Raw genomic sequence first — 26,921 nt, 5'->3', positions numbered from 1 at the left:
GGCCAATTCGTATTCTGCTACAAATTTTTGGTAAAAAAAATCCCAGTTAGTGTATATTGATTGGTCTGCACAAAAGTTTTTGCGTCTACAAACTATGTTTTTTTTTATACTAGTAAGTAGCGACTATAGTGGCGATAGTGGGACTGTGATATTGTAGCAGACAATCAGACACTTTGTTGGAACCAGTGACACGAATACAGTAATTAGTGCTAAAAATATGCACTGCCACTGTACTAAGGACACTGGTTGGGAAAGGGTTAAACATCTAGGGCGATCAAAAGGTTAACTGTGTGCCTAGTCAGTGTTTTTGTGTACTGTTAGATGCTTTTACTAAGGGAAGTGATGGATGCAGGGACACAAAATTCATCACTCACCCCTTGCCCTGTCAGAATGAAGCTCTGCCTTGTTTACATAGGCAGAGTTTTATTCTGTCTCTGACTGATGAATGACGGGTGCCAGTGGACATCCAGTGCCCAGCACCGGCAGATACACTTCTGCTGTAAGTAATCACAGCAGAAGTGGACCAGCGGCGCCGTCGCGTGCCACCCCTAGGCGTAAGTGCCATGTATCATGCACATAAGTGCCATGAATCATGTATATATTCGCGAATCTGTACATGAGGGCTGCCTTGTAGCAGTATATCTGCAATGGGGCAGTCCTTAACCACTTCAGTCCCGGAAGGATTTGCCCCCTTAATGACCAGGCCATTTTTGCGATACGACACTGCGTCGCTTTGACAATTGCGCAGTCATGCGACATTGTACCCAAACAAAACGCATCTCTTTTTTCCCCACAAATAGAGCTTTCTTTTAGTGGTATTTGATCACCTCTGCAGTTATTTTATAAAGTATAAAAAAAAAAGCGACAATTTTGAAAACAAAATTAAAATTTTTTATTTTTTTTTACCTTTTGCTATAATACAAAACAAAAAAATAATTTTTATTAGTAATGGTGGCGATCTGCAATTTTTAGTGGGACTGCGACATTGCGGCGGACAGATTGGACACTTTTAACACTTTTTTTTGGGACTATTGACATTTATACAGTGATCAGTGCTATATATAGCCACTGATTACCGTGTAAATGCCACTGGCAGGGTAGGGGTTAACACTAGGGGACGATCAAAGGGGTTAAATGTGTTCCCTAGGTGTTCTAACTGTAGGGGGGGGCTGTCTGGGACATGACAGAGATTACTGTTCCCGATCACTGGCAACAGTAGATCCCTGTCATGTCAGCTGTTCTAACGGCAAATCGCCTTGATTACAAAAGCAGTTCCCCATTCTATTATAGGCGATCTCTGGTCCTCGGAGGGCATAAAGTCCGGCCAACCTGCGGGTACGCTCCCGCAGCCACCCGCTATTGTACCTACGTGAGCCACTGTACAGCTACAGTGATTTGCGCAGGAGGGGTGACCTGCCGCCCTGTAAGGATGGTGGCTGGTCGGCAAGCTGTTAAACACTGGACTAGACCAATTATTAGCAATAAAACATTCAATCCAGCTGGCTGCAATGTGTCCAATTCATAGATCCATTGTTCCCTATAGAGCCTATAGATTGTCTAATCAATTTTTTGGTGAAATATTTGAGCACTGGCAGCTGCTGGAGTATTTTTTGACATAATACCACCATAGCACAGGATTTATTTTCATCATTACTATATATAAATGTCAGCCATGCTTCAGGTTGTAGTTTTTTTGGCAACCAACAAAGTTAAAGCGATTGTAAACAATCACTTTGTAAAACAACCCAATCCGTTTAAAACAGAAATGAAAAGGCAAAACATTTTTGTATAGATATACAAAAAAAATAAAAATTTAAATAAATAAATTATAAAATAACCTTTTATCCCTCTTTTATAAGTGATCACTTTCCTTCTGTTCTCATAAGAGCTGGGGGGAGAAGCAGCACCACACTGAGCTTCCCAGTGAATGGCTGTGCAGCGGGGGGCATGTCAGGACAAGTCTGATCATTGGAGGAGAGCAGGCTGAGTTCCCAGCATAGTGAGAACTGACCACGCTGTGCTCTCCTGCTTAATGTGGTCAGTTTTTAATAGGAAAGCAGAGATACTGTCAGGAACAGCTGGGATTTCACATAAAGGAATACAAAGAACAGGATACTTTCTCATACAAGTACATGGTACAGCAGGCATATCAGCAATACGGAGTGTTGGGGTAAATAGCTGTATATAACATAACCAATGCTACTGACACTAAAATAAGTGAAACATTTACTAAGTACTGGAACAATGTAATGTAATGCCATGAGAGAATGCAACTATAATGAAAGATCTGTTAGAAGACTGTATACTTGTCGCATCTTTTGAACAATATGAAATTAAATTATTAAACACACACTTCATTTTAAAGGTTTTATTCACATAGTCAGACATCAGAAATCTTTGTAATACATTCCAAACAAACAGTCTTGTTTGTAAACAAAACAAAATTTAAAAAAATGAATCAGAATAATAAAAAAAATGACCCATGTTCTCATTTGTGGTTTTTACAGCAGGAATACACAGAATCAGTTGCAAACAGTAAAAAAGGTTTACAAAGTGTAAACTGTGGTAATATGTACCCACTCAGATAAATGATTTTAAGGGCTGTATGGGTGCAGCTATAGGGTTTCTGGAAGGTTGCTATGACCAGAGCTAATTTAATTTTGCCATTTTTTTTTTCTGAATATCCCTCTTTAGGCTGCAACGTAATGCTAAAGCAACAGAATATACCAATCCAAAAGAAGAATGGAGAAGTTTGGTCAAATTTAAAGCGGAATTAAACCCTCCTTCCTATCCTTTTCAGCCAAGGAAGCTGCCATCTAGGCCTCTGCTCAATTTGCAACTGCCATGATGATGTACATGTGATCAGTTATGACTCTAGTCATTTAATGGTTTGACAGTTTGGTTGAGAGCACAAGCAAACATGACAGTTAGCATTCCCAGCATGCCGGAAATTACATTTTTTTTAAAACTGTTAAATCAATGGGTTTAGTTCCGCTTTGATAGGCAGTGCCATGACCTGCAGAAAAATCTATCAACTTTTTTTAATCGTTTGTAAATTTACAGCACACAAAACATCAGGATAGTTAGGTAACTGTACATTTAACTCTTCGATATAAACATAGCCCTATTTGTTCTTGAACGAATAATTAATTGTTTCCAGAATAAAAGTGTAAAAAACAACCTAGAAAAAAATAGCGTGATTAAATTACACTAGTTTAACATAACTATTTCTTCAAGTACTGCAAAAGCAGAAATTAGTTTCTATAAAATCTTAAAAATCCAAGCTGTTTTTGAATGATTTTAATTGGTTACAAAGCCAGGAAAGTAAATTAAAGCCGCTTCACGGGTAAAGCTCTTAACTGCCCTATCCTGTAGTAATGACTTTCAGCCCTACTTAGCATGAATGTGCTCAAAAAGCCACTGATTACGGAATCAAAGCTGTCATTCTGTAACTTGGCAGATATAAACCAGCTTTTATTAGCATAAATGAAAGATTGCTTTGAACAGCTCTCAATCATATGATTCACCAAATCAAGGTAATGCTTCCAGAGGCTGTAGGGCAGGCAGCATTCAAGCTAATCCGGGGGGAAATGGAATTGGAGCACAATGGCTGTCAACACAATAACTTGCAATGATCTCCCTGGCACATTCAACAAAAAATACCCACTCAATGTTAAAAGTCCTGTCAATAAAGTACAAGGAAAATACGATTTCCATTTTATGGCAGTAGTATGATAGATCTAGAAGTAGTTCTGTACTGGAATAATTTCTGAAGTGAAAAGCGCAAGTGGCAGTCAATAATGTGTCTCAGCACAGAATGCAGGCAGGAAAGAAATTAAAGTAGGCATGTGCCCATGCCTTATGATAAATGTGCAAAGTAACAAATGTTCTATTTAACATACCAGCATTTTTATTACAGCCCACGTTACTGATATCTGTAGATTAGTGGACAACTCATCCAAATATAGCTAAATATCACTGTTAATTTTGCTGTCAAATTTTGATTTAGTTTTAGTCAGTCTTTTGAAATGCCGTTTTTAGTTTTAGCCATATTTTAGTCATCTGAATTGTTTTAGTTTTATGCCGCGTACACACAATCGGAATTCTCATCGGAAAGGGTCTGATGGTTTTCCCGATGGAATTCCGACAAAATTCGGCTCAAGCCGCCTTGCCTACACAAGGTCACATCAAATTCCGATCATTTATAATGTGGTGACTTACAACACGTACGACGGGACTAGAAAAAGGAAGTTCGATAGCCAGTAGCTTCTGTCTCGTAGTTGAATCTGAGCATGCGTGATTTTTGGCGTGTCGGAATTGCATACACACGATCGGAATTACCATTAAAACGTTTTTCCGTCTGGAAAATTGAGAACATGCTATCAATTTTTGGCTGGTGGAAATTTGCACAGCTAAATTCCGACAGAACATACACACGGTCGCATTTTCAGATGAAAAGCCCTCATCGGTCTTTTTCTGGCTGGAATTCCGATCGTGTGTAAGCGGCATTAGTCATATTTTAGTTGAATAAAATCTCCAGTACATTTTAATTGACTAAAATCTCCAGTACCCACCTGAACGTATGCTTTAACACTGCTAAATTTTTTTTTTTTTTAGGTTACTATCAAGTCATGTGCATGCGAGACCAGAGCTGAAAATAAGCTTGTTGTGAAAAGAACAATGCTCCATTTCAACGCCATGTTGCAAGAACTTCACTAACTGCAGTACATTTTTTTTTTTTAAAACCTCATGATTTAATATAAGATTCCAACACTTAAATTAAAAATAAAATAAAAATAAAAATAGGGGAGGCCTCCATTAGGCTCTATTTGATTTAGATATATACTGTATAGTAAAACATTTTGAATTCTATTCAAGTCTTTACACTAAATCTGCAGCATCTGCACAATCTGGTTTAATGTAGGCCAGAAGGACATAGGAAACACAAGAATCATGAAACTGGAAAAAAGAAACAATACAATGCACAACAAAAATGTAACATTATAAATCTGAAAGGCTCAGTTTGCATTTTAAGATTGGTGCAAAGGTTAAGGTATATACCGTATATACTCGAGTATAGGCCGACCCGAATATAAGCCGAGGCCCCCAATTTACCCCCCAAAAAACTGGCAAACTTATTGACTCGTGTATAAGCCGAGGGTGAGACATGCCTGTCCATCCCTGTGTGTGTGTCCGTCCATCCCTGTGTGTCCGTCCATCCCTGTGTGTCCGTCCATCCCTGTGTGTCCGTCCATCCATCCCTGTGTGTGTGTGTGTCCATCCATCCATCCATCCCCGTGTGTGTGTGTCTCCATCCATCCATCCCTGTGTGTGTGTGTCTCCATCCATCCATCCCTGTGTGTGTGTGTATCCATCCATCCGTGTGTGTGTGTGTGTGTGTGTGTGTGTGTGTGTGTGTGTGTGTGTGTGTGTGTGTGTGTGTGTGTGTGTGTGTGTCCAGCCTACCTGTGTCCCGAGCCTTTGTCCCGAGCCTCCGTCCCGTGCCTTGCCGCCGTGCCTTGCCTCCGTCCCGTCCCGTGCCGTGCCGTGCCTTGCCTCCGTCCCGTGCCCTCTTCGTCGGCGCCTCGGCGGCCATTGTAAAATTCAAAAGCTGCGCCGCCGCCTTCGCCTGTGATAGGCGGAACACTGAATTTCCCAGCAGCCTGTGTTCCGCCTATCACGTACATCGTATCATCCTCGTCCGTAGTACGAGGATGATACGATGTCCGTGATAGGCGGAACACAGGCTGCTGGGAAATTCAGTGTTCCGCCTATCACAGGCGAAGGCGGAGCCGGAGGCGCGGCTTTTGAATTATAGAATGGCCGCTGTCTGTCTGCTCGACACGCTGATCGAGCGGGCAGACAGCGATGACTCGAGTATAAGCCGAGGGGGGCACTTTCAGCCTCAAAAAAGAGGCTGAAAATCTCGGCTTATACTCGAGTATATACGGTAGCTTAAATCAGTGCCCCACCATAGCCATCTAACGTGACAACGAAAGGGCATTACCACAATCATGAGGTCATTACTTTAAACTTTCCTCTTGCCAGCAAGTACCCAGTGTTATACTGACAATGAACAGTGCAACAAAATCTATTTCACACTGCTGGCTCTCCCTATTCCACTCTGATTCCTGAGCAGGGAAGTAAAATATGAAGACAGACTTGATGTACTTATACTAGCTGCATCTTCCAACCATCTACAGTTAGTGTAGTTACTAGAACAGAGCAGAGTGTGAATAGCTGTAATTACTGTAAAAAAGCAGATTTATTAACAAAAGCACACATTACATTTCTTTTCTACATTTTTTTTTATAAATTCTGTTTTAAGGATGTTTAAAGTACCAGTATATATAGTGAGATGCAGTCATACATACATTCTAGTAATGAAAGGTCCATTGTGTATATACAAGACGTGACACCAAGATGAAAATCTTCACAAGTCCTTGCATAGAATGTGTCCACTCCGAGTGGAATACCGTTTGTTCTAGTGCAATTCTTCTTTTCTTAGTCATACGGTCCTTCAATTACTTTTATCCTGTATGTGTGCCAAGTTGGCATTTGATTTTAACCTCTTTGCTAAAAACAAAAAGATAGCACAAATCATCACAGGTGCTTTTTATGAAAGACAAAAACATACAACGTGTTAGGATAATCATATTAAACATTTCAATTAGTCAATTAATGTATGTAAATGCAATATGTAGAATATGTAGTTCACAGTATACCATAGTTCATGTGCATGGCCACTAAATATAGGACATCTAGATCAGGGGTGTCCAACCTTTTGACCTACCTGGGCCACACATTGGAAGAAGAGGAATGATCTTGGGCCACACATAAAAACACACTAAGGCCCCATTCACACCTGAGTATAGCATTTTCAGGCAGAAAGTTGCGTGATTTTATCAAGATTTTGTACAGGTCAAAGGGTTAGCAGAAAAACTACCTGTAATCTGCCTAAAAAAAAAAAAAAAAAAAAAAAAAGTTCCAGAACTTGTTTGAGCTTCAGGTGTTTTGGAGCGGAGATGTGAACCATCTTTATAGAGAATAATAGATTTTTTTTTTCCCCTCCAGTGTTTTGTAGCTTAAGGCTTCAAGCTACCATATACTCAGGTGTGAATGGGACCTAAGGCCTATTGTACACTACAGCTTGAAAAAAACTCAGTACAGCTTATTTTTTTACTGAGCTAAAATAAAAAATAAAAAAATAATAGAAAAATCTGCATTTTTGGTCAGTAATTTTCGCCGCATTCGCGCCCATTTTTGTGTAAGTTCGTACAGATTTGTCCATTGACATTGTTAACATGAGAACAAGCTCCTGCACATGCGTGCAAATGTGCACAAAAACTACAAAAATACATTAAAAAATAATAATTAAAAAGTGTCTGGAAAAAGTAGATGCTCAAACAGGAGTATCGTGTGAAAGAGGCATAACAACATAGGGATAGCTGCAAGGATGAGCAGAAAAAAGTCAGGCAAATCACAAGTTAACGTTCACCTATATAGATAATGAACCTGAATAATAAAACTTCATTTTTTTTTTTACTTTTTTAAATTCTAAGAATAAGAAAAAAGAACATAAAACTAGTGCGATATTGGACACAGTTTTTGATAAACGAATGCATCAATATCTGGTTGGATGGATGGAGTGAATTCTGAAGGGGCTCATCAGATATTTCAGTTCTAATTTTGCACTGTGTGTGTGTTTTATCCTTGAAAATAGTTGCTCACAAATATAGGTTCTGCCGAAAACTGATGATATGAATAGGGCGTGTTGTGAAGAATGCGAGATTTTTCTTTGGGAAGGCAACTTATAAAAGTCCAGTAAAGACACCCCATCAAATTTTCTTCGGACACATGTAAAACACATTATTACAAAACAAAGAAGTCAACATTTTCAAGTAAGTTTATGACTCTGGGTTGGGCCACATTCATAGACATTTGGGGCCACATTCCGTATACAACAGCAGTTAGAAAGTTAAAAAGCTTTGACTGGCATAGTCAAAGCTTTGGGCATCTTTTTATATCCTTTTCCATCATAAGGAGTGATCCGGCATGAAAAACTCTGGTAGTGAATGATATTGGATATGAGCCCATGGGGCTTCTGTGAAAAATATATACATATAATGTAAACTAGTGTATCATTTAAAGTAACTGGCTAAGCTGATACTTCCAGTGTACAGCTGCTCCTGATGAGTGGAAATTATCCACGAGAAGCGGCAAGATTTTACTGATGCTATGTCACAACAATCATGCGTCCACCATGGATTTTTACTTGTTGGAATCATGTTTCTACATATTTGGGTACACTGCTATTCTATTATGAATTACGTGGAATTCATAATAGATGCAATTATTTTGAATTATTTTTAATATTATGTGATTTACCAATCATGTTTATAATTCTGTGTTACTTATTGAGCTAATAATATATTAGCTTGCACTATGCTCATCTGTACTAATAAATATTGTATTTACTAATATTGACTGATTCATTCTACCCCAGTGATGTGTTTCATATAAAGTCCCAATATCCCCCCCCCCCCCTTTTGATTAAATGGAGTATCTTTTTTTCAAGCAGACTATGTGTCAGGGCTGGGCTCAGCCCTTCCTTCTCTGAGCTGGCCACTCTGCTGTCGGCTAATTGCCAGCTCCCATCTCTCTCCAGTTACTCAGCTGTTGATATCCTATCCTGCTCATCAGTCCTGCCTACTTAAGCAGTCCAGTTCAGAGGGTCTCTGCCTTTGCCTTGGTCAACATCACAAGAAACATCTCTTGCCTTCCTGTTTAAAAACTGGCTTTGCTGACATCCATTATGGCTCCAGATCCTGTTTGTGGTTCCACTACATTGATCCCTGACATCTGACCTGGCTGACTATCCAGGGAAAACGTCAATGGAAATCACGGAGGACAGGGGCATGTACACCCGAGGATGAGACCCAAGAGTGTTCCTCTGGACTTTACCCTTTCCAATGCACAAGGTACTGTATGCTCCTACGGGAGTCAACAATGGACTGTACTTCATACTCATGGTTCTCAACCTGTACAGGGTGAGGACGTGGCACTGAGGTGGTAAAGCGGTCGCAGACCAAATGTTTTAATAAAAGGAGACATGAAAAACATTTGAAAATACGCATATTAGAAGGAAGGTCTAATGCGTAAGCCACTGGGTTAATCCTGCAAAGAATACGTAAAGGCCCAATAAACTGTGGTGCAAACTTCAGTAAGGGAACGCAAAGTTGGAGGTTGCGAGATGACAGCCAGATCCTGTCCCCAACCTGGTAGGAAGGCGTGGGCAGGTGCCTGTGGTCAGCATGGAGTCTGTACCTATCATTAGCATGATGCAAAGCCTCTTGGACTTGTGCTCAAGTGGAACAAATACCACAGAGATGCTCCTCTAACGCAGGAATACTCTGCGGAACAAACAAGTAAGGAAACATGGAAGGTTGGAAACCATAATTCGCCATAAAACGGGGACAATCGGGAAGCAGAATACAAGGCACTCTGCCCACGGTAATTGGTCTGACCAGTTTTATGATGGTCAGAGATTTAGCAACGTAGGAATTGCTCCAAGGACTGACTGGCTCGTTCTGTGGCCCCATTAGACTGCGGGTGATATGCAGAGGAAAAAGCAAGCTGAATTCCCAACTGTGCACAAAAGGCTTGCCAGAACCGGGACACAAACTGACTACCCCTGTCTGAAACAATCACCTTGGGTAGCCCATGTAAGCGAAAGATCTCCCGAGCAAAAAATGGAAGCCAGTTCCTTAGAAGTGGGCAACTTCTTAAGTGGAACACAATGACACATCTTTGAGAACTGGTCAACCACCATAAGGATAACTGTGTTGCCCTGGGAGTTGGGTAACTCCACAATGAAATCCATAGACAGGTGGGTCCAGGGCCTCTCTCCATTGGGTATGGGTTTTAGGAGGCCCAATGGAAGGTGTCGTGGAGTCTTACTGTGAGCACACATGGAAGAGGCAGCTACATCAGCCTGTAGACTAGGCCACCAGAATTGTTGGGAAATGGCCCAAACGTGTTGATTCTTCCCAGGGTGGCCAGCTGCCTTGGGAAAATGGCAAGTCTGGAGCATGGCAGTAAGGAGACTCTCTGGGACAAAGCAGGGGGTCACAAGGTTTCTCAGGAGGCGTATGGACCTGAGCAGCAAGAATTTTGTCACCCAAAGGAGAAGGGAGACTGGTGTGACCTGTAGCCAGAATACGATCAGGAGGAATCACAGGAACCGGAACAGACAACAGCTTGGAAGTGGAGGCTTTACCAGAGACGAGAAGTTACGAATAAACTTCCGATAATAGTTGGCAAAGCCCAGGAAACACTGCAGAGGACGGAAAGCCACAGGTCAGGGCCACTGTAGAACTGACGAAAATTTCTCTGGGTTTATCAAAAAAACAGCAGTGGAAATGACAGGAATTTAACCTGTTCATGATGGAACTTGCACTTTCCCAGTTTACAATAGAAATTGTTCTCTAATGCCGCATACACACAACCGGACTTTGAGGGACTAGGTCCGACGGACTTTCGGCGGAGTTCCAACGGACTTTCCGAATGAATGGACTTGGCCACAGACAATCATACTAAAGTCCGATGGATTCGAATGCGATGACGTACGACCAGACTAGAAGGAAGTTCATAGCCAGTAGCCAATAGCTGCCCTAGCGTCAGTTTTTGTCTGTCGGACTAGCATACACACAAACGCATTTCTCGGTCCGGCGGAGTTCCGGTGGAAAAATGTAAAACATGTTCTATTTCTAAAGTCCGCTGGATTTTTGGCAAGCAAAGGTCCGATGGAGTCCACACACGATCTAATTGTCCGACGGACCTTTGCTGTCAAAAAGTCCAGCCGTGTGTATGCGGCATTCGTTTCTGAAGCACACAACAGACATCTGTGTGGTGGCTCTCCAGGGACTTGGAAAATATGAGGATATCATTGAGATAAACCACCACACATAACTGCAACAAATCTCGGAGGACATCGTTAATAAATTCCTGGAAAACTGCCGGGGCGCTACAAAGGCCAAAAGGCATTACCAGGTACTCATAATGGTCTGTTCTGGTATTAAACACTGTTTTCCACTTGTTGCCCTCCTTAATCCTCACAAGATTGTATGCCCCTCTCAAATCAAGCTTCGGGAAAACCGTTGCTCCCTTGATTCGGTCAAATAACTCCATAATCAACAGAATCGGATAGGCATTCTTAATCGTGAAACGATTGAGACCCCTATAATCAATACAAGGTCTCAGTTCACCACCACTCTTCTTTACAAAGAAGAAACCAGCACCAGCAGGAGACGAGAATTTGCGAATGAAACCTTGAGAAAATGTGTCTGCAACATACTCCTCCATGACCTTATCCTCCAAGAACGACAAAGGGTAAACCCGGTCATGAGAGGGTATAGCACCAGTTTGAAGGTCAATTGCGCAATCATACAGCCGGTGGGGAGGCAAACTACCAGCTTGAACTTTGTCAAAGACATCGCTAAAATCGTGGTACTCCTCCGGCAGGGGAGAGTGAAGAGGTGCACAGGACTTTGGCTACCTTCTGGAAGCATGTCTCACTGCATTGTGCTGACCAGGAGAGAACCTCAGCATGAAGCCAATCAAGAGGGGTTGTGCCTCTGTAACCAAGGATAACCAATAACTAGCGGAAACTTAGGTGAGGAAATAATTTGGAATTGGATTATCTCATGGTGAAGGCCATAGACAACAGAACCATCTCATGAGTCACATGGGCAGGCTGTAGAGGTCTCCCGTCAAGAGCCTCAATGGCAAGTGGAGCGTCACGCAGCTGCAGTGGAATCGAGTGCTTCAATACAAGGGCAGCATCAAAGAACAAGCCTGCAGCCCCAGAATCAATTACAGCCTGTATAGCGACGGATGGCTCAGCCCAAGAAAGGGTGACCAAAACCAGGGGGCTTATCCTTCTGGATAACTGGGAATGAAACAATGCCACCTAAGGTCTGTCCGTGACAGGACCTCAAGGTTTGGGCGTTCCCTGGACGGGTAGGACCGGACAGGGAAAGTGACCTGCCTGGCCACAATCTCTCCCGCCTCATAAATGTTCTCTTATCCACAGAGAGATGCGTGAAACCCAAGTGCATGGGTTCACCTTCACTGCCCGACTCGGTACCAGGAAGCATGGGAGGTGAGGGAGGCACAGGTGGGACTGCAAAGCTCGGAGACAAAAACATACAGGAGGCTTCCGCAAGCGCTCATTTAAAAATCGAGTGTTTTTGAGTCTGGAGTCAATGAGGATGGCAAACGTGATCAACTTCTGCTGCACAGTGGGTATATCTCGGACTGCCATCTCATCCTTGATGGTATCCGAGAGACCATGAGAAAAAGCAGCCACAAGGGCCTCATTGTTCCACACAACCTCTGCTGCCAGATGGACATGGGGCACTTGGCAGCAGAAGCAAAGCGTGCGAGAACGTCAAATTACTTTTTAAACAAAGTCACAAGCTCAGGATAACTCAAGACAGGGTTTTGTGTCTCCCATAGAGGGTTTGCACAGGCCAAGGCTCTCTCAGAAAGCAAAGATATCACAAAACCTACTTTGCTCTTGTCCGTGGGAAACGCCTGGGGCAGAATCCCAAAGTATATCTCAACCTGGTTGAGAAGCCCTCTGCATTGGACTGGATCGCCCTCAAATCGCTGGGGAAGCGGAGCGGAACCAGACATACCTCTTATAGAGGCAATACTTGAGGTGGGTGCTTGCACAGAGACTGGAGCAGCAGCAGGGCGGCCTGCAACATAGGCTGTATCAGGGCGGCTACAGTGGGAGATGCCAGGTGAGCCGTGCGACACAGAAGTGTTTGTAACGCCATGGCGAACTGATCCTTGCGGTGATCCAGTTCATCCAATCTGGAAAAAACATTACCAACAAGTGGATTGACTGCATCTTCTAAATTCATGGCCTTCGCCTACTGCCAGAAATCATGAAATCAGGCTGAGACAGAAGTACAGTTAAATCACACTTGTTTAATAATAAAAGTAAAAAGAACAAACTTAGTCAAAACATAGCCAAAGTTCAGTAACCGGAACGGATATTCAGCCAAGCCAGAAGTCAGGGATCAATGTAATGGAACAGCAAGCAGGATCTGGAGCCAGAAGGGACGTCAGCAAAGCTAGTCTTTAAACAGGAACCCAGGATATGTTTTCTATGTTTGTTCTTTTTACTTTTATTATTAAACAACTGCGATTTAACTGTACTTCTGTCTCGGCCTGATTTCATGGTTTCTGACACTATGTAACTACGTACAGTATATATTAGATTAACTGTTACTGGGCAAGCATCTAGGTACTGCCTCTTTTAGATGCAAAGACAAGGCGATCTTTATTATTTAACTGATAGCCGACCAGCCGTCGCAGTTATACTGCGGCAGGTTGGCACGCCTGCGCAAATCGCCAAAGCTGTACGTCGCTCCTTTAAGACGTTATAGCAGGCGCACCGCCGGGCACCTGCGATCGCTTGTAACAGAGCAAGCACCGGGATCTTTGTATTTAAACACACAAATCTAGTTCTCTCAGGGGAGAGGAGACCGATCGTGTGTTAATACCAAGTAGGAACACCGATCCGTCTCCTCCCCTAGTCAGTCGCATCCCCTCTACAGTTAGAACACACCTAGGGAACACAGTTAATCCTTTGGGCGCCCCCTAGTGTTAACATTTTCCCTGTCAGTGACATTTATACACTAATCACTGGCTATTTTTATCTCTATATAGTCAATGGTCCCATAATAGTGTCAAAAGTGTCAGATTTGTCCGCCGAAATGTCACAGACCTGATAAAAATCACAGATCGCCACCATTACTAGTTAAAATAAAAAAATAAAAATAAAAAGACAAAGACAAATCTATCCTCCATTTTGTAGATGTTATAACTTTGCGCAAATTGTGATTTTTTTTATACCAAAAATACTCATGCTCCAACTAGTGCTTTGTCGTGCACGGACCCGGATGGGGACTCATCCTCACTGTCCGAACGGTCCTGGTCAGCGTCATGTGACAAGACAGAGCAGGGGTCACCGGCCTCAGCAGGACCCGAGTCTGCATCAGAGCTCTCCCCGGAGGACGGAGGGAGGGAGGGGGGGGCAGGGGGCGCTTTTTAGCACCTTTCTTCCCACGTACCGCCTCTATCTTGGCAACAAACGAATTGAGGACCGTCATAAGGGTGTCCCATAGGGACTGTGCAGTACACAGGTGAACAGTTGCAATTGCCTTGATTTCGGGGGTAGAAACACCAGTTTCTGAAGCCATGCTGACCCTACCCTGTCTGCCACCCAAAGGGGATTTAAGACAGCGACAGTGCCAGCCTCCAGCTGCCGCAGACTGAGGGGCTCTAACCCATTGGACTCACCACCCTGGGCAGTTCCGCGCTGTGCCTGATGATCCCCAGCGCTCCCAGATGCAGAAATAGCAAAACTTTGTCGGTGGCCGGTCGCACGATCGGTGAATGATCGGTGAGTGATCTGACACACATGTTCAGAATCCAGGATAAACCTCCCAGCGCTCTGTGATGCCCAAACAGGAAGCTGAGGGCACAGGGGCTGCTGCTAGAGCACAAAAACGCAGTCTGACTACAAGAAAATGGCCGCCAGTGTTCTAAGAGTATCACTAGGAAAATGGCCGCTTGAAGCCAGAATCATATCTGACCCTTGCCCATACTTCAAATGGCCACCAATCAGCGCTATGAGAGGCTAGAGAGAACATGGGGCAGACAGTGCTGCACCAACACAGGGGCAGACTACACAGGCATCCAGCGGGACTAAGCTGCAGGACTCAGGCACCCAGCACAGCTAAACGCCCAGGTGAGAGCCCAGGGCACACACACCACTCAGCACATGTACAGCCCCCCCCTGGGGAAAGGAGGGGAGTTAGGGACTGGGGAGAGAAGAGAGGGGGGTGAGGGGGGCCCCCGAATCGACCTCCCAGGGAATGCCCAGCTGCTCCACCCTGCCGAGATAGGGAGAGCTGTACTTACCAGTCCTGAAGAGCTGGAAGACATTCCATGGTAGTCAGCTCCTGATCAGTACAGGGAATACTACTGGCCCGGCATACTGTGATGCAGACATCTGTAGCCTGGTCATATGTATGCCCCCCGGAGCATAAAGCCCACCAACCACCTCTGGAGCTGAGGTATGTAGTGGCCTGCCGAGCCGTATCTGCGACCTGCACACGTTCGATGGCCGGACTGGGGAGACTACAAAGGATAAGTGAACCAGCATGTCACCCAGCCAGCTGTTGATAGATCACAGGATCATTCATCTTACGCAAAAAGCCAAGCTTCTGCATCAAAAAAACAAGGACCTATGGGCCCGCAGGGTTCCTAGGTCTATCTCCTTCGCTAGGCAAGAAAAAAATGGAGTCTGCTAGGGCAGGCTGTGGGGGTTGTAGCAACTTTGCCTAGTAATGTCCAGCGATAGGGCTAACAACCCATTTTGTTACAGAGAGGAGCTGTGTTAGTCGGTGAATATAAGAGAAACAGCATTTTAACTTGCACGATTGGATGATAAAATCAGTAGAGCTTCCACTCATTTCAGATCTACCCCTCAGATTTACAGCAACTGCACTTCCAAGTGCACTTGCAGTGCAAAGTGGATTTGCCTTTTGTAAATAACCCCATATGTGTTGCAGCAACAAATGTTTTACACTGTATTATACTTAGATCTGAATAGAGCCTTAGGCCTCAATCACACTGGCATTGTCAAACCTGCATTTATATGCATTTAGAGCGCATTTCTAAATGCATGTAATGCTTTTTCAATGGTGCCATTCACACTGTGCATTTACCTACTTTTTGGTGTGGTTAGTTTAGCAGTGTTTAGAGAAATCAGAATTCTGTAAATCCAGAATCTGATTAGATATTCCAAATGTGGTTAAACGTGTCTAAAATGCAGGAACATCCAAACATAGGAAACAGTGACCTGGAAGGCATAAAAAATGTTTAAACTTCTCAGATCACCTCTCCCGCTTTAAAAAAAGCTAAACACAGAAGTGCCAGTGGAAATGTAACTGTAGGCTCCTAGCACACAGGCATGTTGAGCTGCAGTGTTCCCGGGAGGGAGAGCTAGTCAAAAGCTTTGTACACACGGGCCAAATATTGTCTGAAATCAGCTGATACAGTAGAAACCAGTCAACATTTTTCCCGTGTGTACAGGTCCTTGTCTGACTTAAACTGACCCCACGACTGGCTTCTGTCGAACGAGCCATGCTGGAAAACCACACAGTCAATGGCTGTGAACACTAACCAAAGTGTTCTGGTGGGTGTTAGTACAGTTAGTACAGAGTTCTTATCAGCGTTGAGCATACTGGATTGAATAAAAAAATAAAATAATAAAAAATAAAAAAATCTTACCATATGTGCCAGGCAAAAGTCTATGACAGGGTCATAGGTGTGCCAGATGTGCCTGGGCACACCCTAACCACCCTATGCATTACAAAATTTCCCCCACTGATACTGTCCACATTTGAATACACTTTAAAATGTTTGTGTGCGCACACGCACACACACAGTGTATCTCACAAAAACGTGAGGTGTACTCACTTTTGTAAATATTTTATTATATTTACAAAATACATTTATTATATCTTTTCATGTGACAACACTGAAGAAACGACACTTTGCTACAATATAAAGTAGTGAGTGTACAGCTTGTATAACAGTGTAAATTTGCTGCCCCCTCAAAATAACTCAACACACAGCCATTAATGTCTAAACCAGGGGTGCCCAACCAGTAGCCCGGGGGCCACATGTGGCCCGTGACCTCCTTTTGTGGGATGGCAGATTAGCAAGCCCACATCATGGGTTGCAGACCCGCCATCCCAGAGCATCTGTGTTGTTAATGAAGCCGGCAAAGCAAGCAGCTGTGGAGCAGAGCTGTATAAGCAGATGCTTCCTGTATAGCGCCGTCTCTTACCACAAGCGGAGTGATACCAAATGCACTCTGCCGGGGACAGCGACAGCAGATACCTGAATGTAAGACTTATTAAAGGTCAGTTTATTACTAAACTTGCATTGTATATATGGGCATATCTGCGCAGTGGTTACTGGGCTGCTTTCAAACTGATCTGCAGGTGCAGTGCACCTTCAGGTTACCTGCACTGAGGCATAGACTTCTGTTATTACCTGTGGGTTTGATGAGCTTTCAGAAAGTACACCACACCTGCAGGATATAATAGAAGTCTAGGGCAAAATGTAGCTAACCCGCAGGAAAGACACAGGTGCACTGCGCTGCATTAGTGTGAAAGGCCCCTTTCACACAATCGTTCCGACTCAAACCCTCCATTCACCTTATGAAACGGCAGATGTAAACAGATTTGTGTCCTTTTACACCCGCCTACCTCCAATCTGATTCGCAAAAAAAAAAAAAAGAAAGGGATAAATCCCCTTCCGTTGGGGCAGATCGGAGGACCCATAGAGTAACGTGGGCTGTGTCCATTCTGCACGGACCTGTCACCCGCCTGCACACACATACACACACAGGTTATACTATTGCTGACCTCTTTCTAAAAATGCTAGATGCCTGGCTGTATGTGGAGCCACTGGCTTATTACTAAAATCACTAACACAGAATAAAAATAAAGTGCTAAATGAAGACAGGACCACTGTAGGTTGAGTGCATAGAGGAAATAGATCAGAGTTATATACGCAATAGGTACATAATTTGTGAACCTTCTCTATAAAATAAAAGGCATTATTATGCCCTAAATCTATGTGGTCATAGTCTCACTTGTCACAAGTGGCATTCCAGTTTCACAATCCTTAGTTCCAACCAAATATTTACTTATGCTTTACACAATTGTTTGGCAAAGAGGTTTCAGTCCAAAAAGATTATATGGGATTTTTTTGAACAATGGAAAGAAAGGGCATTATTTAGTTCCCAAATCATGTAGAACTAGCTTATACAAATGATTTATAGAAAAAGAGCAGATACAAACGCCTCAAATGATAGCTTTGTTTCTACTTGCCACACGTATTATATAGCTATATGTGATACTTACGCAATATCAGCTTACGCTTCCTTTGATCAGAATGAAGGTAGGTGCTGAAGTAGAAAATAGCAGGCAGGAATAGGATGAATACTGAAACTGCAATCACTGGAATAGTGTCCGTGCAGGGCAACGTGCAATTGAATACTCTACTCCAAAGAATACGAGTGCTGTTCATCTGGATTAACAACATTAAAAATATATTAATCAGTTTTCACAAACTTAAATGAAAACATACGCAAACCAAAAGTGCTGGTAGATAATTAACTTTGAGTAATATTAAATACACATTTGCAACACAAAGGGCAGGATAAATTGTATATGGGAAGCAGGCTGGGGTTTAATCACTTCCTCACTCACATCGGTACACCCTCTATTGACCAGAGCAATTTTTATCTTTCTGCTATGGACCGGTTTATTCGGCAATAACGGTCATTAAAGTGGTAGTAAAGTTAATTTAAAACATGTGCCCCCCCCTCTGCAATTTTAAATCAAAATGTACTAGTATGTACTGCATACTAGTACATTATGAGAGACTTACAAAACTGAGCCCTGTAGCGCTGGGCTCCCCAATCCCCGGCGGCTTCCATGTTAACCTGGTCTTCTTTCCAGGTTCCAAATCTTTGGCCGCTTGATTTGCCTGTATGTGGTGATGTCACTCTCACGCATGCACACAGGAGTCACTTTGCCATGGAATGCAGCAAATGCGGTGTGAAGCCCATTACTGCTGACAGACAGGGGGGACTCTAATGACAGAATAGACTTCTAGGGTCTCTTCTGTTATAAAAAACCCTGCATGATAGTGGATTCTGGCATGCAGGCATTTGCCACTCGCCAACCGCAATTCGTTTTTATACATTGAGGTTTGCAAGTTGTTTACTGGGATTATGACTGAAGATATCAGCAATAAGTCAGGTACCATTTCTTTCATCAGGCGGCTGGCTTTCTCATTAAACCAGTCCGAGCGCAGCACTTTACAATATTAGGGCAGACAGTACAATTACAAAACAAATTGATAAAGGAGGAATCGGAGGGAATCTCTTTGGAGCTTATCATCTAGGAGGGAGGGTCAAGTGATACAAAGGGTAATAACCCAATAAAAGTGCAGTTGTTAGGTGGAGGCAGGGTAGGCTTCTCCGAAGAGAAAAGTTTTTAGGGATTGTTGCACCTCGTGAGAGAAAACTGGGAGAAAAAAAAAAGTCTGGTGTTCTCATATTTAATTTCAGGCATGGCTCGGGCCACCACCAGGATGCGGTCTCTATCACAGTATTTTAATAGCCGCAGTAGGAAGGGACATGCGGGGGCCCCAGGTCTTGGAGGGAGTGATGGGACCCTGTGGGCTCTCTCCACTACAAATGTGGGCGGCACATTGCCTAAATTAACCACTTGCCGACCGCCGCACGACGATATACGTCGACAGAATGGCACGGGCAGGCATATGGGCGTATATATACGTCCCTGCCTTCCCGCGGGTGGGGGGCCCGGTGCCTGCAGCGGTCGGTATTAGTTCGGGAGCGATCCGGGATGAGGGGGCGGCCATTCATTCATGGCCACCCCCTCGCGATCACTCCCGACGAATGAAATGGCAGAGTGACATCACTTCCTCTCCTGTAATGTAAACACAGGAGAGGAAGTGATGTAATCTCTCCTCGTGTCGGTCTTTTTCGTTCCGACACCGAGGAGAGAGGATCAGTGAGTTGCACCCAACACTACACATACAGTAGAACACACCAGGCACACTTTTCACCCCCCAATCACCCCCCCCCCCCCCATCACCCCTGCCCCCCCAGTCACAGTGACACCAATTGCATTTTTTTTTTTTTTTGCATTGGTGTAATTTGTGACTGTAATAACTGTTAGGGCAGTTAGGGTTAGCCCCCTTTAGCTCTAGGGTGCCCCCCTAACCCCCCCAATAAAGGTTTAACCCCGTGATCACCCCCCGTCGCCAGTGTCACTAATAAGCGATCGTTTTTCTGATCGCTGTATTAGTGTCACAGGTGACGCTAGTTAGGCAGGTAGGTATTTAGGTTCGCCGCAGCTTTTTATAGCGTCAGGGACCCCCATATACTACCGCATAGCCCCCTGATTGCCCCCCAGTTAACCCTTTCACCAGTGATCACCATTTAACTGTTACAGGTGACGCTGGTTGGTTAGTTATTTTTTTTTTGTTTCAGGGCATTTATTACCTAATAAAGGTTTAACCCCCTGATCACCCGGCGGGTGATATAAGTTTGAGGGTCAGATAAGGTCTGCGTCACCCCAGCGTCAGGTTAGTGCCAGTACCGCTAACACCCACGCGCAAAGCATACACCTCCCTTAGTAATATAGTATCTGATCAGATCTATATTAGCGTTGCCAGCATTTTAGGTTTCCCAAAACGCATTGTTAGCGGGATCAGCCCAGATACCTGCTAGCACCTGCGTTTAGCCCCTCCGCCAAGCCCAGCCCAGCCCACCCAAGTGCAGTATCGATCGATCACTGTCACTTACAAAACACAACACACATAACTGCAGCGTTCGCAGAGTCAGGCTTGATCCCTGCGATCGCTAACAGTTTTTTTTGTAGCGTTTTGAAACAGTCGCTGACAGGCTAGGTGCTTTTTTACCTGTGAGTCTCACTAGTGGACCCCTAAATTTAGAGCCCAAAATGGCAAAGCGAAGGTACACTAGTGAAGAGGCCTACACGTTTCTGAGCATGACAGATAGTGAAGAGGACGTCACTCATCTGTCAGATTCAGGCTCAGAATACGATCCTGTAGAGGACAGCGGCTCCATGACAGATAGCTCTGACGACAGAAATGAGGTCCCTGTTAAGGACAGGTGTGCCCGATCCCGAATGTATTCTGTTGTTCAGGTGCAGGAATCGCAGGTCACTCGTATGGAGCAGAGACGTACTAGAGCCGCTCATCCTTCTGGTGAACTGGCAAGCACCAGCGGCCTAGTACACCCTGGACGTACATCCAGCACTGCAGTAACACATGGTGACGTGGCGAGTCCCATAAGTGCAGTTCAAGCTGGCGAGGTGGCAAGCACAAGTAGTGTCCCGCTGCCACCAAGAAGAAGACAAAGACAGGCCCGTCGTACCCATAGTGCCCTTCCTGCAGAATTCGCCAATCCTAATTGGGTGCCCACCACTTCTGCAGAACCCGTACTTCCCCCATTCACTGGCCAACCTGGCATTAACGTGGAAACAGTTGATTTTACGACACTTGACTTTTACTCACTGTTTTTCACCGAAGATCTCTATAGATCTATTGTGGACCAAACCAATTTGTACGCTGGTCAACACATCGCCACTATTCCCCAGTCCGCCCTTGCCAGACAATGGAAACCAGTTACGGTTTCCGAATTTAAAATCTTTCTGGGCCTCTCCCTCAACATGGGCATAACCAAAAAGAGTGAGTTGCGGTCATATTGGTCCACTGACCCAATTCACCATATGCGCGTGTTCTCTGCTTCCATGTCCAGGGCACGATACGAGATGATTTTGCGGTTCATGCACTTCAGCGACAATTAACTCTGTGGTCCTCGTGGAGACCCTGAATACGATCGGCTCTACAAAATTCGGCCCCTCATAAACCACTTCAACCAACGTTTTGCAGACTTGTTTACTCCCAATCAAGTTGTCTGCGTTGATGAGTCCCTGATTAAGTTTTCTGGTCGCTTGTCATTCAAACAATACGTCCCCAACAAGCGTTCCAGATACGGGGTCAAGATGTATAAGCTCTGTGACAGGGCCACAGGCTATACACGTAGTTTCATGGTTTATGAGGGTAAAGATAGTCACGTAGAGCCGGAGAACTGCCCTGACTACATAGGAAGCGCTGGCAAGATAGTGTGGGACATGGTGTCACCCTTATTCGGAAAAGGGTATCACTTGTACGTGGACAATTATTACACAAGCGTGCCACTGTTTAGTCACTTGTTTGATCAGCAGATTGGAGCATGTGGCACCGTGCGACCTAATCGCCGGGGCTTTCCCCAGCGGCTTGTAGAGTCCCGTCTTAGGCTGGGGGAGAGAGCCTGCTTGCGGAGTAATAATTTGCTCGCTATGAAGTGGAGGGATAATAAGAATGTTTTCGTTCTTACCTCCCTTCATGCAGACACGACGGTCCAAATTCCTACGGCGACTGGTATTGTGGAGAAACCCCTCTGTGTCCACAAATATAACCTTAACATGGGAGGGGTGGACCTCAATGACCAGTTGTTGGCGCCGTATCTAGTTGCCCGTAAGGCCAGACGCTGGTACAAAAAAGTGTCTGTTTATTTATTCCAATTGGCTATACTGAATGCTTATGTACTACACAAAGCTTCAGGACGGACTGGATCCTTCCTTAAATTCCAGGAGGATATCGTCAGAGCCCTTCTGTATCCAGACGGTGCTCCACCTCACCTTCCCCTACCAGATGCAGTAAGCCGGCTGCATGAGAGGCATTATTCTTATGTCATCCCGAGTACCCCTACCCAACAAGCCCCCCAAAGAAAATGTTGTGTCTGCAGAAAGCGCGGATATAGGCGTGACACCCGTTATTGTTGTCCCCGCTGTCCTGACAATCCTGGTCTTTGCATTGGTGAATGTTTTGAACGCTACCATGAACTAGTTGAGTATTAGCGTAGGGTACAGCATTGCACAGGCTAGGCACACGTTCACAGGGTCTCCCAAGATGCCATCACATTTTGAGAGACCCAAACCGCTGGAACCGTTACAACAGAAGTGTTAAAGTTACATAAAAAAGTGTTTAAAAAAAAAAAAAAAAAAAAAGTAAAAAAAACAAAAAACAAAAAAAATATAAAATAAAAAAACCAAAAAATAGTTGTCGTTTTATTGTTCTCTCTCTCTCTATTCTCTCTCTATTGTTCTGCTCCTTTGTACTGTATTCTATTCTGCAATGTTTTATTGTTAACCATTTTTTGTTTTCAGGTACGCCATTCAGCTGTAGCGTGGATTTATTTATCTTGACAGCATCAGCGTTTGCTCCCACGATACGTAAAGCCACGACTCCAGCGCTGTCGGAGGTGATTTCACCACCACAGTTAAAAAAGAGCATATATGCCGAAGCATGGGGGCATAAGGGGTGGAGGAGCGATCTGCTCCTACCTTTTGCGGGAAGATGCCCCCATGCTTCGGCATATATAAATGGTGCATGTATGCCCACCATTAAAAGTGGGTGGATGAAGGGTGGTATCTAATGGTGGGCATACCCACCGATCAATATTTTTTTTTCGTTCAGCCCACAGGCTGCATGAAAAAAAAATTACAATATATGCCCAACCAGTTCCAGCAACATACTGGTATGTTGCGGGACTTTGAGTGCTTATACCAGAATGATGCCTGCAGGTTTAGGTATCATCTTGGTATCATTCTTTTCAGCCAGCGGTCGGCTTTTATGTAAAAGCAATCCTAGCGGCTAATTAGCCTCTAGACTACTTTTACAAGCAGTGGGAGGGAATGTCCCCCCCCCCCGCACCATCTTCCATGGTTTTCTCAGGCTCTCCTGTCCCAACAGGGAACCTGAGAACGCAGCCGGTGGTTCCGCCAGCTGACCATAGAGCTGATCAGAGACCAGAATGGCTCCAATCATCTCTATGTCCTAAGACAGCGGAAGCTACTTAGATTTTGCGGGATGTAAACAGCGCCATTGGGAAATTGGGAAAGCATTTTATCACACCGATCTTGGTGTGGTCAGATGCTTTGAGGACAGAGGAGAGATCTAGGGTCTGATAGACCCTAATTTTTTAAAAAAAGAGTACCTGTCACTACCTATTGCAATCATAGGGGATATTTACATTCCCTGAGATAACAATAAAAATCATAAAAAAATATATATAAATGAAAGGAACAGTTTAAAAATAAAATAAAAAAGCAAAATAAATAATAAAAAAAAAAAAACAAACAAAATAAAAAAAAAACACCCCTGTCCCCCCCTGCTAAGGCGCAATGTCGAACGCAAGCGTTGGTCTGGTGTCATATGTAAACAGCAATTGCACCATGCATGTGAGGCATCACCACGAAGGTCAGATCGAGGGTACTAATTTTAGCAGTAGACCTCCTCCGTAAATCTAAAGTGGTCACCTGTAAAGGCATTTAAAGGCCTTTAAAAATGTACGTAGTTTGTCGCCGCTGCACGTTTCTGCGCAATTTTAAAGCATGTCATGTTTGGTATCCATGTACTCGGCCTAAGATCTTATTTTTTATTTCATCAAACATTTGGGCAATATAGTGATTTTTAGTGCATTAAAATAAAAAAAGTGTGTTTTTTCCCCAAAAAATGCGTTTGAAAAATCGCTGCGCAAATACCGTGTGAAAAAAAAAATGAAACACCCACCATTTTAATCGGTAGGGCTTTTGCTTTAAAAAAACACTTCATGTTTGGGGGTTCAAAGTAATTTTCTTGCAAAAAAAAAATATTTTTTCATGTAAACAAAAAGTGTCAGAAAGGGCTTTTTCTTCAAGTGGTTAGAAGAGTGGGTGATGTGTGACATAAGCTTCTAAATGTTGTGCATAAAATGCCAGGACAGTTCAAAACCTCCCCAAATGACCCCATTTTAGAAAGTAGACACCCCAAGCTATTTGCTGAGAGGCATGTCGAGTCCATGGAATATTTTATATTTTGACAAAAGTTGTGGAAAAAATACATTATTCTTTTTATTTTTATTTTTTTTGCACAAAGTTGTCATTAAATGATATATTGCTCAAACATGCCATGGTTATATGTAAAATTACACCCCAAAATACATTTTGTTGCTTCTCCTGAGTACGGGGATACCACAAGTGTGAGACCTTTTGGGAGCCTAACCGCGTACGGTACCCCAAAATCCAAGCACCACCTTCAGGATTTCTAAGGGTGTAAATTTTTGATTTCATTCCTCACTGCCTATCACAGTTTCGGAGGCCATGGAATGCCCAGATAGCACAAAATCCCCCCAAGTGACCCGATTTTGGAAAGGAGACACCCCAAGCTATTTGCCGAGAGGTATGGTTAGTATTTTGCAGACCTTCATTTTTGTCACAAAGTTTTGAAATTTGAAAAAAAAGAAAAAAAATATACATTATTTTTTTTTTCTTCATTTTCAAAAACAAATGAGAGCTGCAAAATACTCACCATGCCTCTCGGCAAATAGCTTGGGGTGCCTACTTTCCAAAATGGGGTCATTTTGGGGGGTTTTGTGCCATTTTGGCATTTTATGGCCTTCAAAACTGTGATATCAAAAATTTACACCCTTAGAAATCCTGAAGGCGGTTCTTGGTTTTCGGGGCCCCGTACGCGACTAGGCTCCCAAAAAATCCTACACATGTGGTATCCCCGTACTCAGGAGAAGCAGCAGAATTTATTTTGGGGTGTCATTTCACATATGCCCATGGCATGCGTGAGCAATATATCATTTAGTGACAACTTTGTGAAAAAAAAAAAAAAAAAATAAGTTTGTAATTTTCCCGCAACTTGCGGCAAAATATAAAATATTCCATGGACTCAACATGCCTCTCAGCAAATAGCTTGGGGTGTCTACTTTCTAAAATGGGGTCATTTGTGGGGGTTTTGTGCCATCTTGGCATTTTATGGCCTTCAAAACTGTGATAGGTAGTGAGGAGTAAAATGACATATGTATGCCCTTAGAAATCCTGAAGGCGGTGCTTGGCTTTCGGGGCCCCGTACGCGGCTAGGCTTCCAAAAAGTCGACCACATGTGGTATCCCCGTACTCAGGAGAAGCAGCAGAATGTATTTTGGGGTACAATTCCACATATAACCATGGCATGTGTAAGCAATATATCATTTAGTGACAACTTTGTGTAAAAAAAAAAAAATATTTTTTTTTTTGTCATTATTCAATCGCTTGCGGCAAAAAAAAAAAATATTCAATGGGCTCAACATGCCTCTTATCAATTTCCTTAGGGTGTCTACTTTCCAAAATGGGGTCATTTGGGGGGTTTTGTACTGCCCTGCCATTTTAGCACCTCAAGAAATGAGATAGGCAGTCATAAACTAAAAGCTGCGTAAATTCCAGAAAATGTACCTTAGTTTGTAGATGCGACAACTTTTGCGCAAACCAATAAATATACAGTTATTGACTTTTTTTTTACCAAAGACATGTGGCTGAATACATTTTGGCCTAAATGTATGACTAAAATTGAGTTTATTGGATTTTTCTAATAACAAAAAGTAGAAAATATCATTTTTTTTCAAAATTTGCGGTCTTTTTACGTTTATATCGCAAAAAATAAAAATCGCAGAGTCAGTCAAATACCTTTAAAAGAAAGCTCTATTTGTGGGAAGAAAAGGACGCAAATTTCGTTTGGGTACAACATTGCATGACCGCGCAATTACCAGTTAAAGCAGCGCAGTGCCAAATTGTAAAAAGACCTCTGGTCATTTACCAGCAAAATGGTCCGGTCTGAAAGTGGTTAAACAGCGTGGACAACTGTTCAGTGAACTCAGCTGGCTTGGGGCCCTCAGCTCTCTCGGGTAAGCCAAATATGCAAATGTTATTTTGCCTGAGACGGTTTTCAGTGTCTATGGCACGCTCTTAGATCGCTTTCACTTGGAATCCAACCGGACTGTATCCTCCACTGTGGAGACCCTTTTCTGCACCTCTGCTATGCGGGACCGGAATTTATCCATATCTTGATGGATGAGAACGACATCTACGGTCAGGAAGACTATCTTGGCAGTAAGGGTTTCTTTGCATGCTGTAACGGCCACGTATGGGTTTCTTGGGAAGCCCGCAAGTAGGCACCTGGGTCCAGGGAGCAGGATGGAGGGTGCAGTAGTGCAGAAATAACTGCTCAGGGTTGGGGCTTCCAGTAAGGTTCTTCCCCTTTAAGGATGGTGGCACAGGGGAAGGAGTATGGGGTGGCTGTACCTCGGCACGCAGGCGTGGAGGATGCATCCAGCCTGCTAAGCTGCAAGATGGCAG

The 26,921-nt window shown here is 43.6% G+C and overlaps 1 protein-coding gene across 1 annotated transcript in view; it reads right to left on the bottom strand.

Annotated features, from left to right (window-relative positions):
* Positions 1–6,246: 6,246 nt before the first annotated feature.
* OSTM1 (osteoclastogenesis associated transmembrane protein 1) overlaps positions 6,247–26,921 on the bottom strand; it is a 51,240-nt gene continuing 30,565 nt past the window's right edge. The window contains exons 5-6 of the mRNA XM_077487154.1: positions 18,021–18,186; positions 6,247–6,576 (exon numbers count right to left, since the gene is read on the bottom strand). Of these exons, the coding sequence (XP_077343280.1) occupies positions 6,521–6,576; positions 18,021–18,186 (222 nt within the window). The 3' untranslated portion in view covers positions 6,247–6,520. The remainder of the gene's footprint in view (positions 6,577–18,020; positions 18,187–26,921) is intronic.

This window comes from Lithobates pipiens, unplaced genomic scaffold (assembly GCF_037356315.1).
Source record: "Lithobates pipiens isolate NorthernLeopardFrog02 unplaced genomic scaffold, aLitPip1_a1.2 Scaffold_18, whole genome shotgun sequence".
Lineage (NCBI taxonomy): Eukaryota > Metazoa > Chordata > Amphibia > Anura > Ranidae > Lithobates > Lithobates pipiens.
The sequence above is the reverse complement of the archived record's forward strand: the minus strand, read 5'-3'. Positions and strand labels throughout refer to the sequence as shown.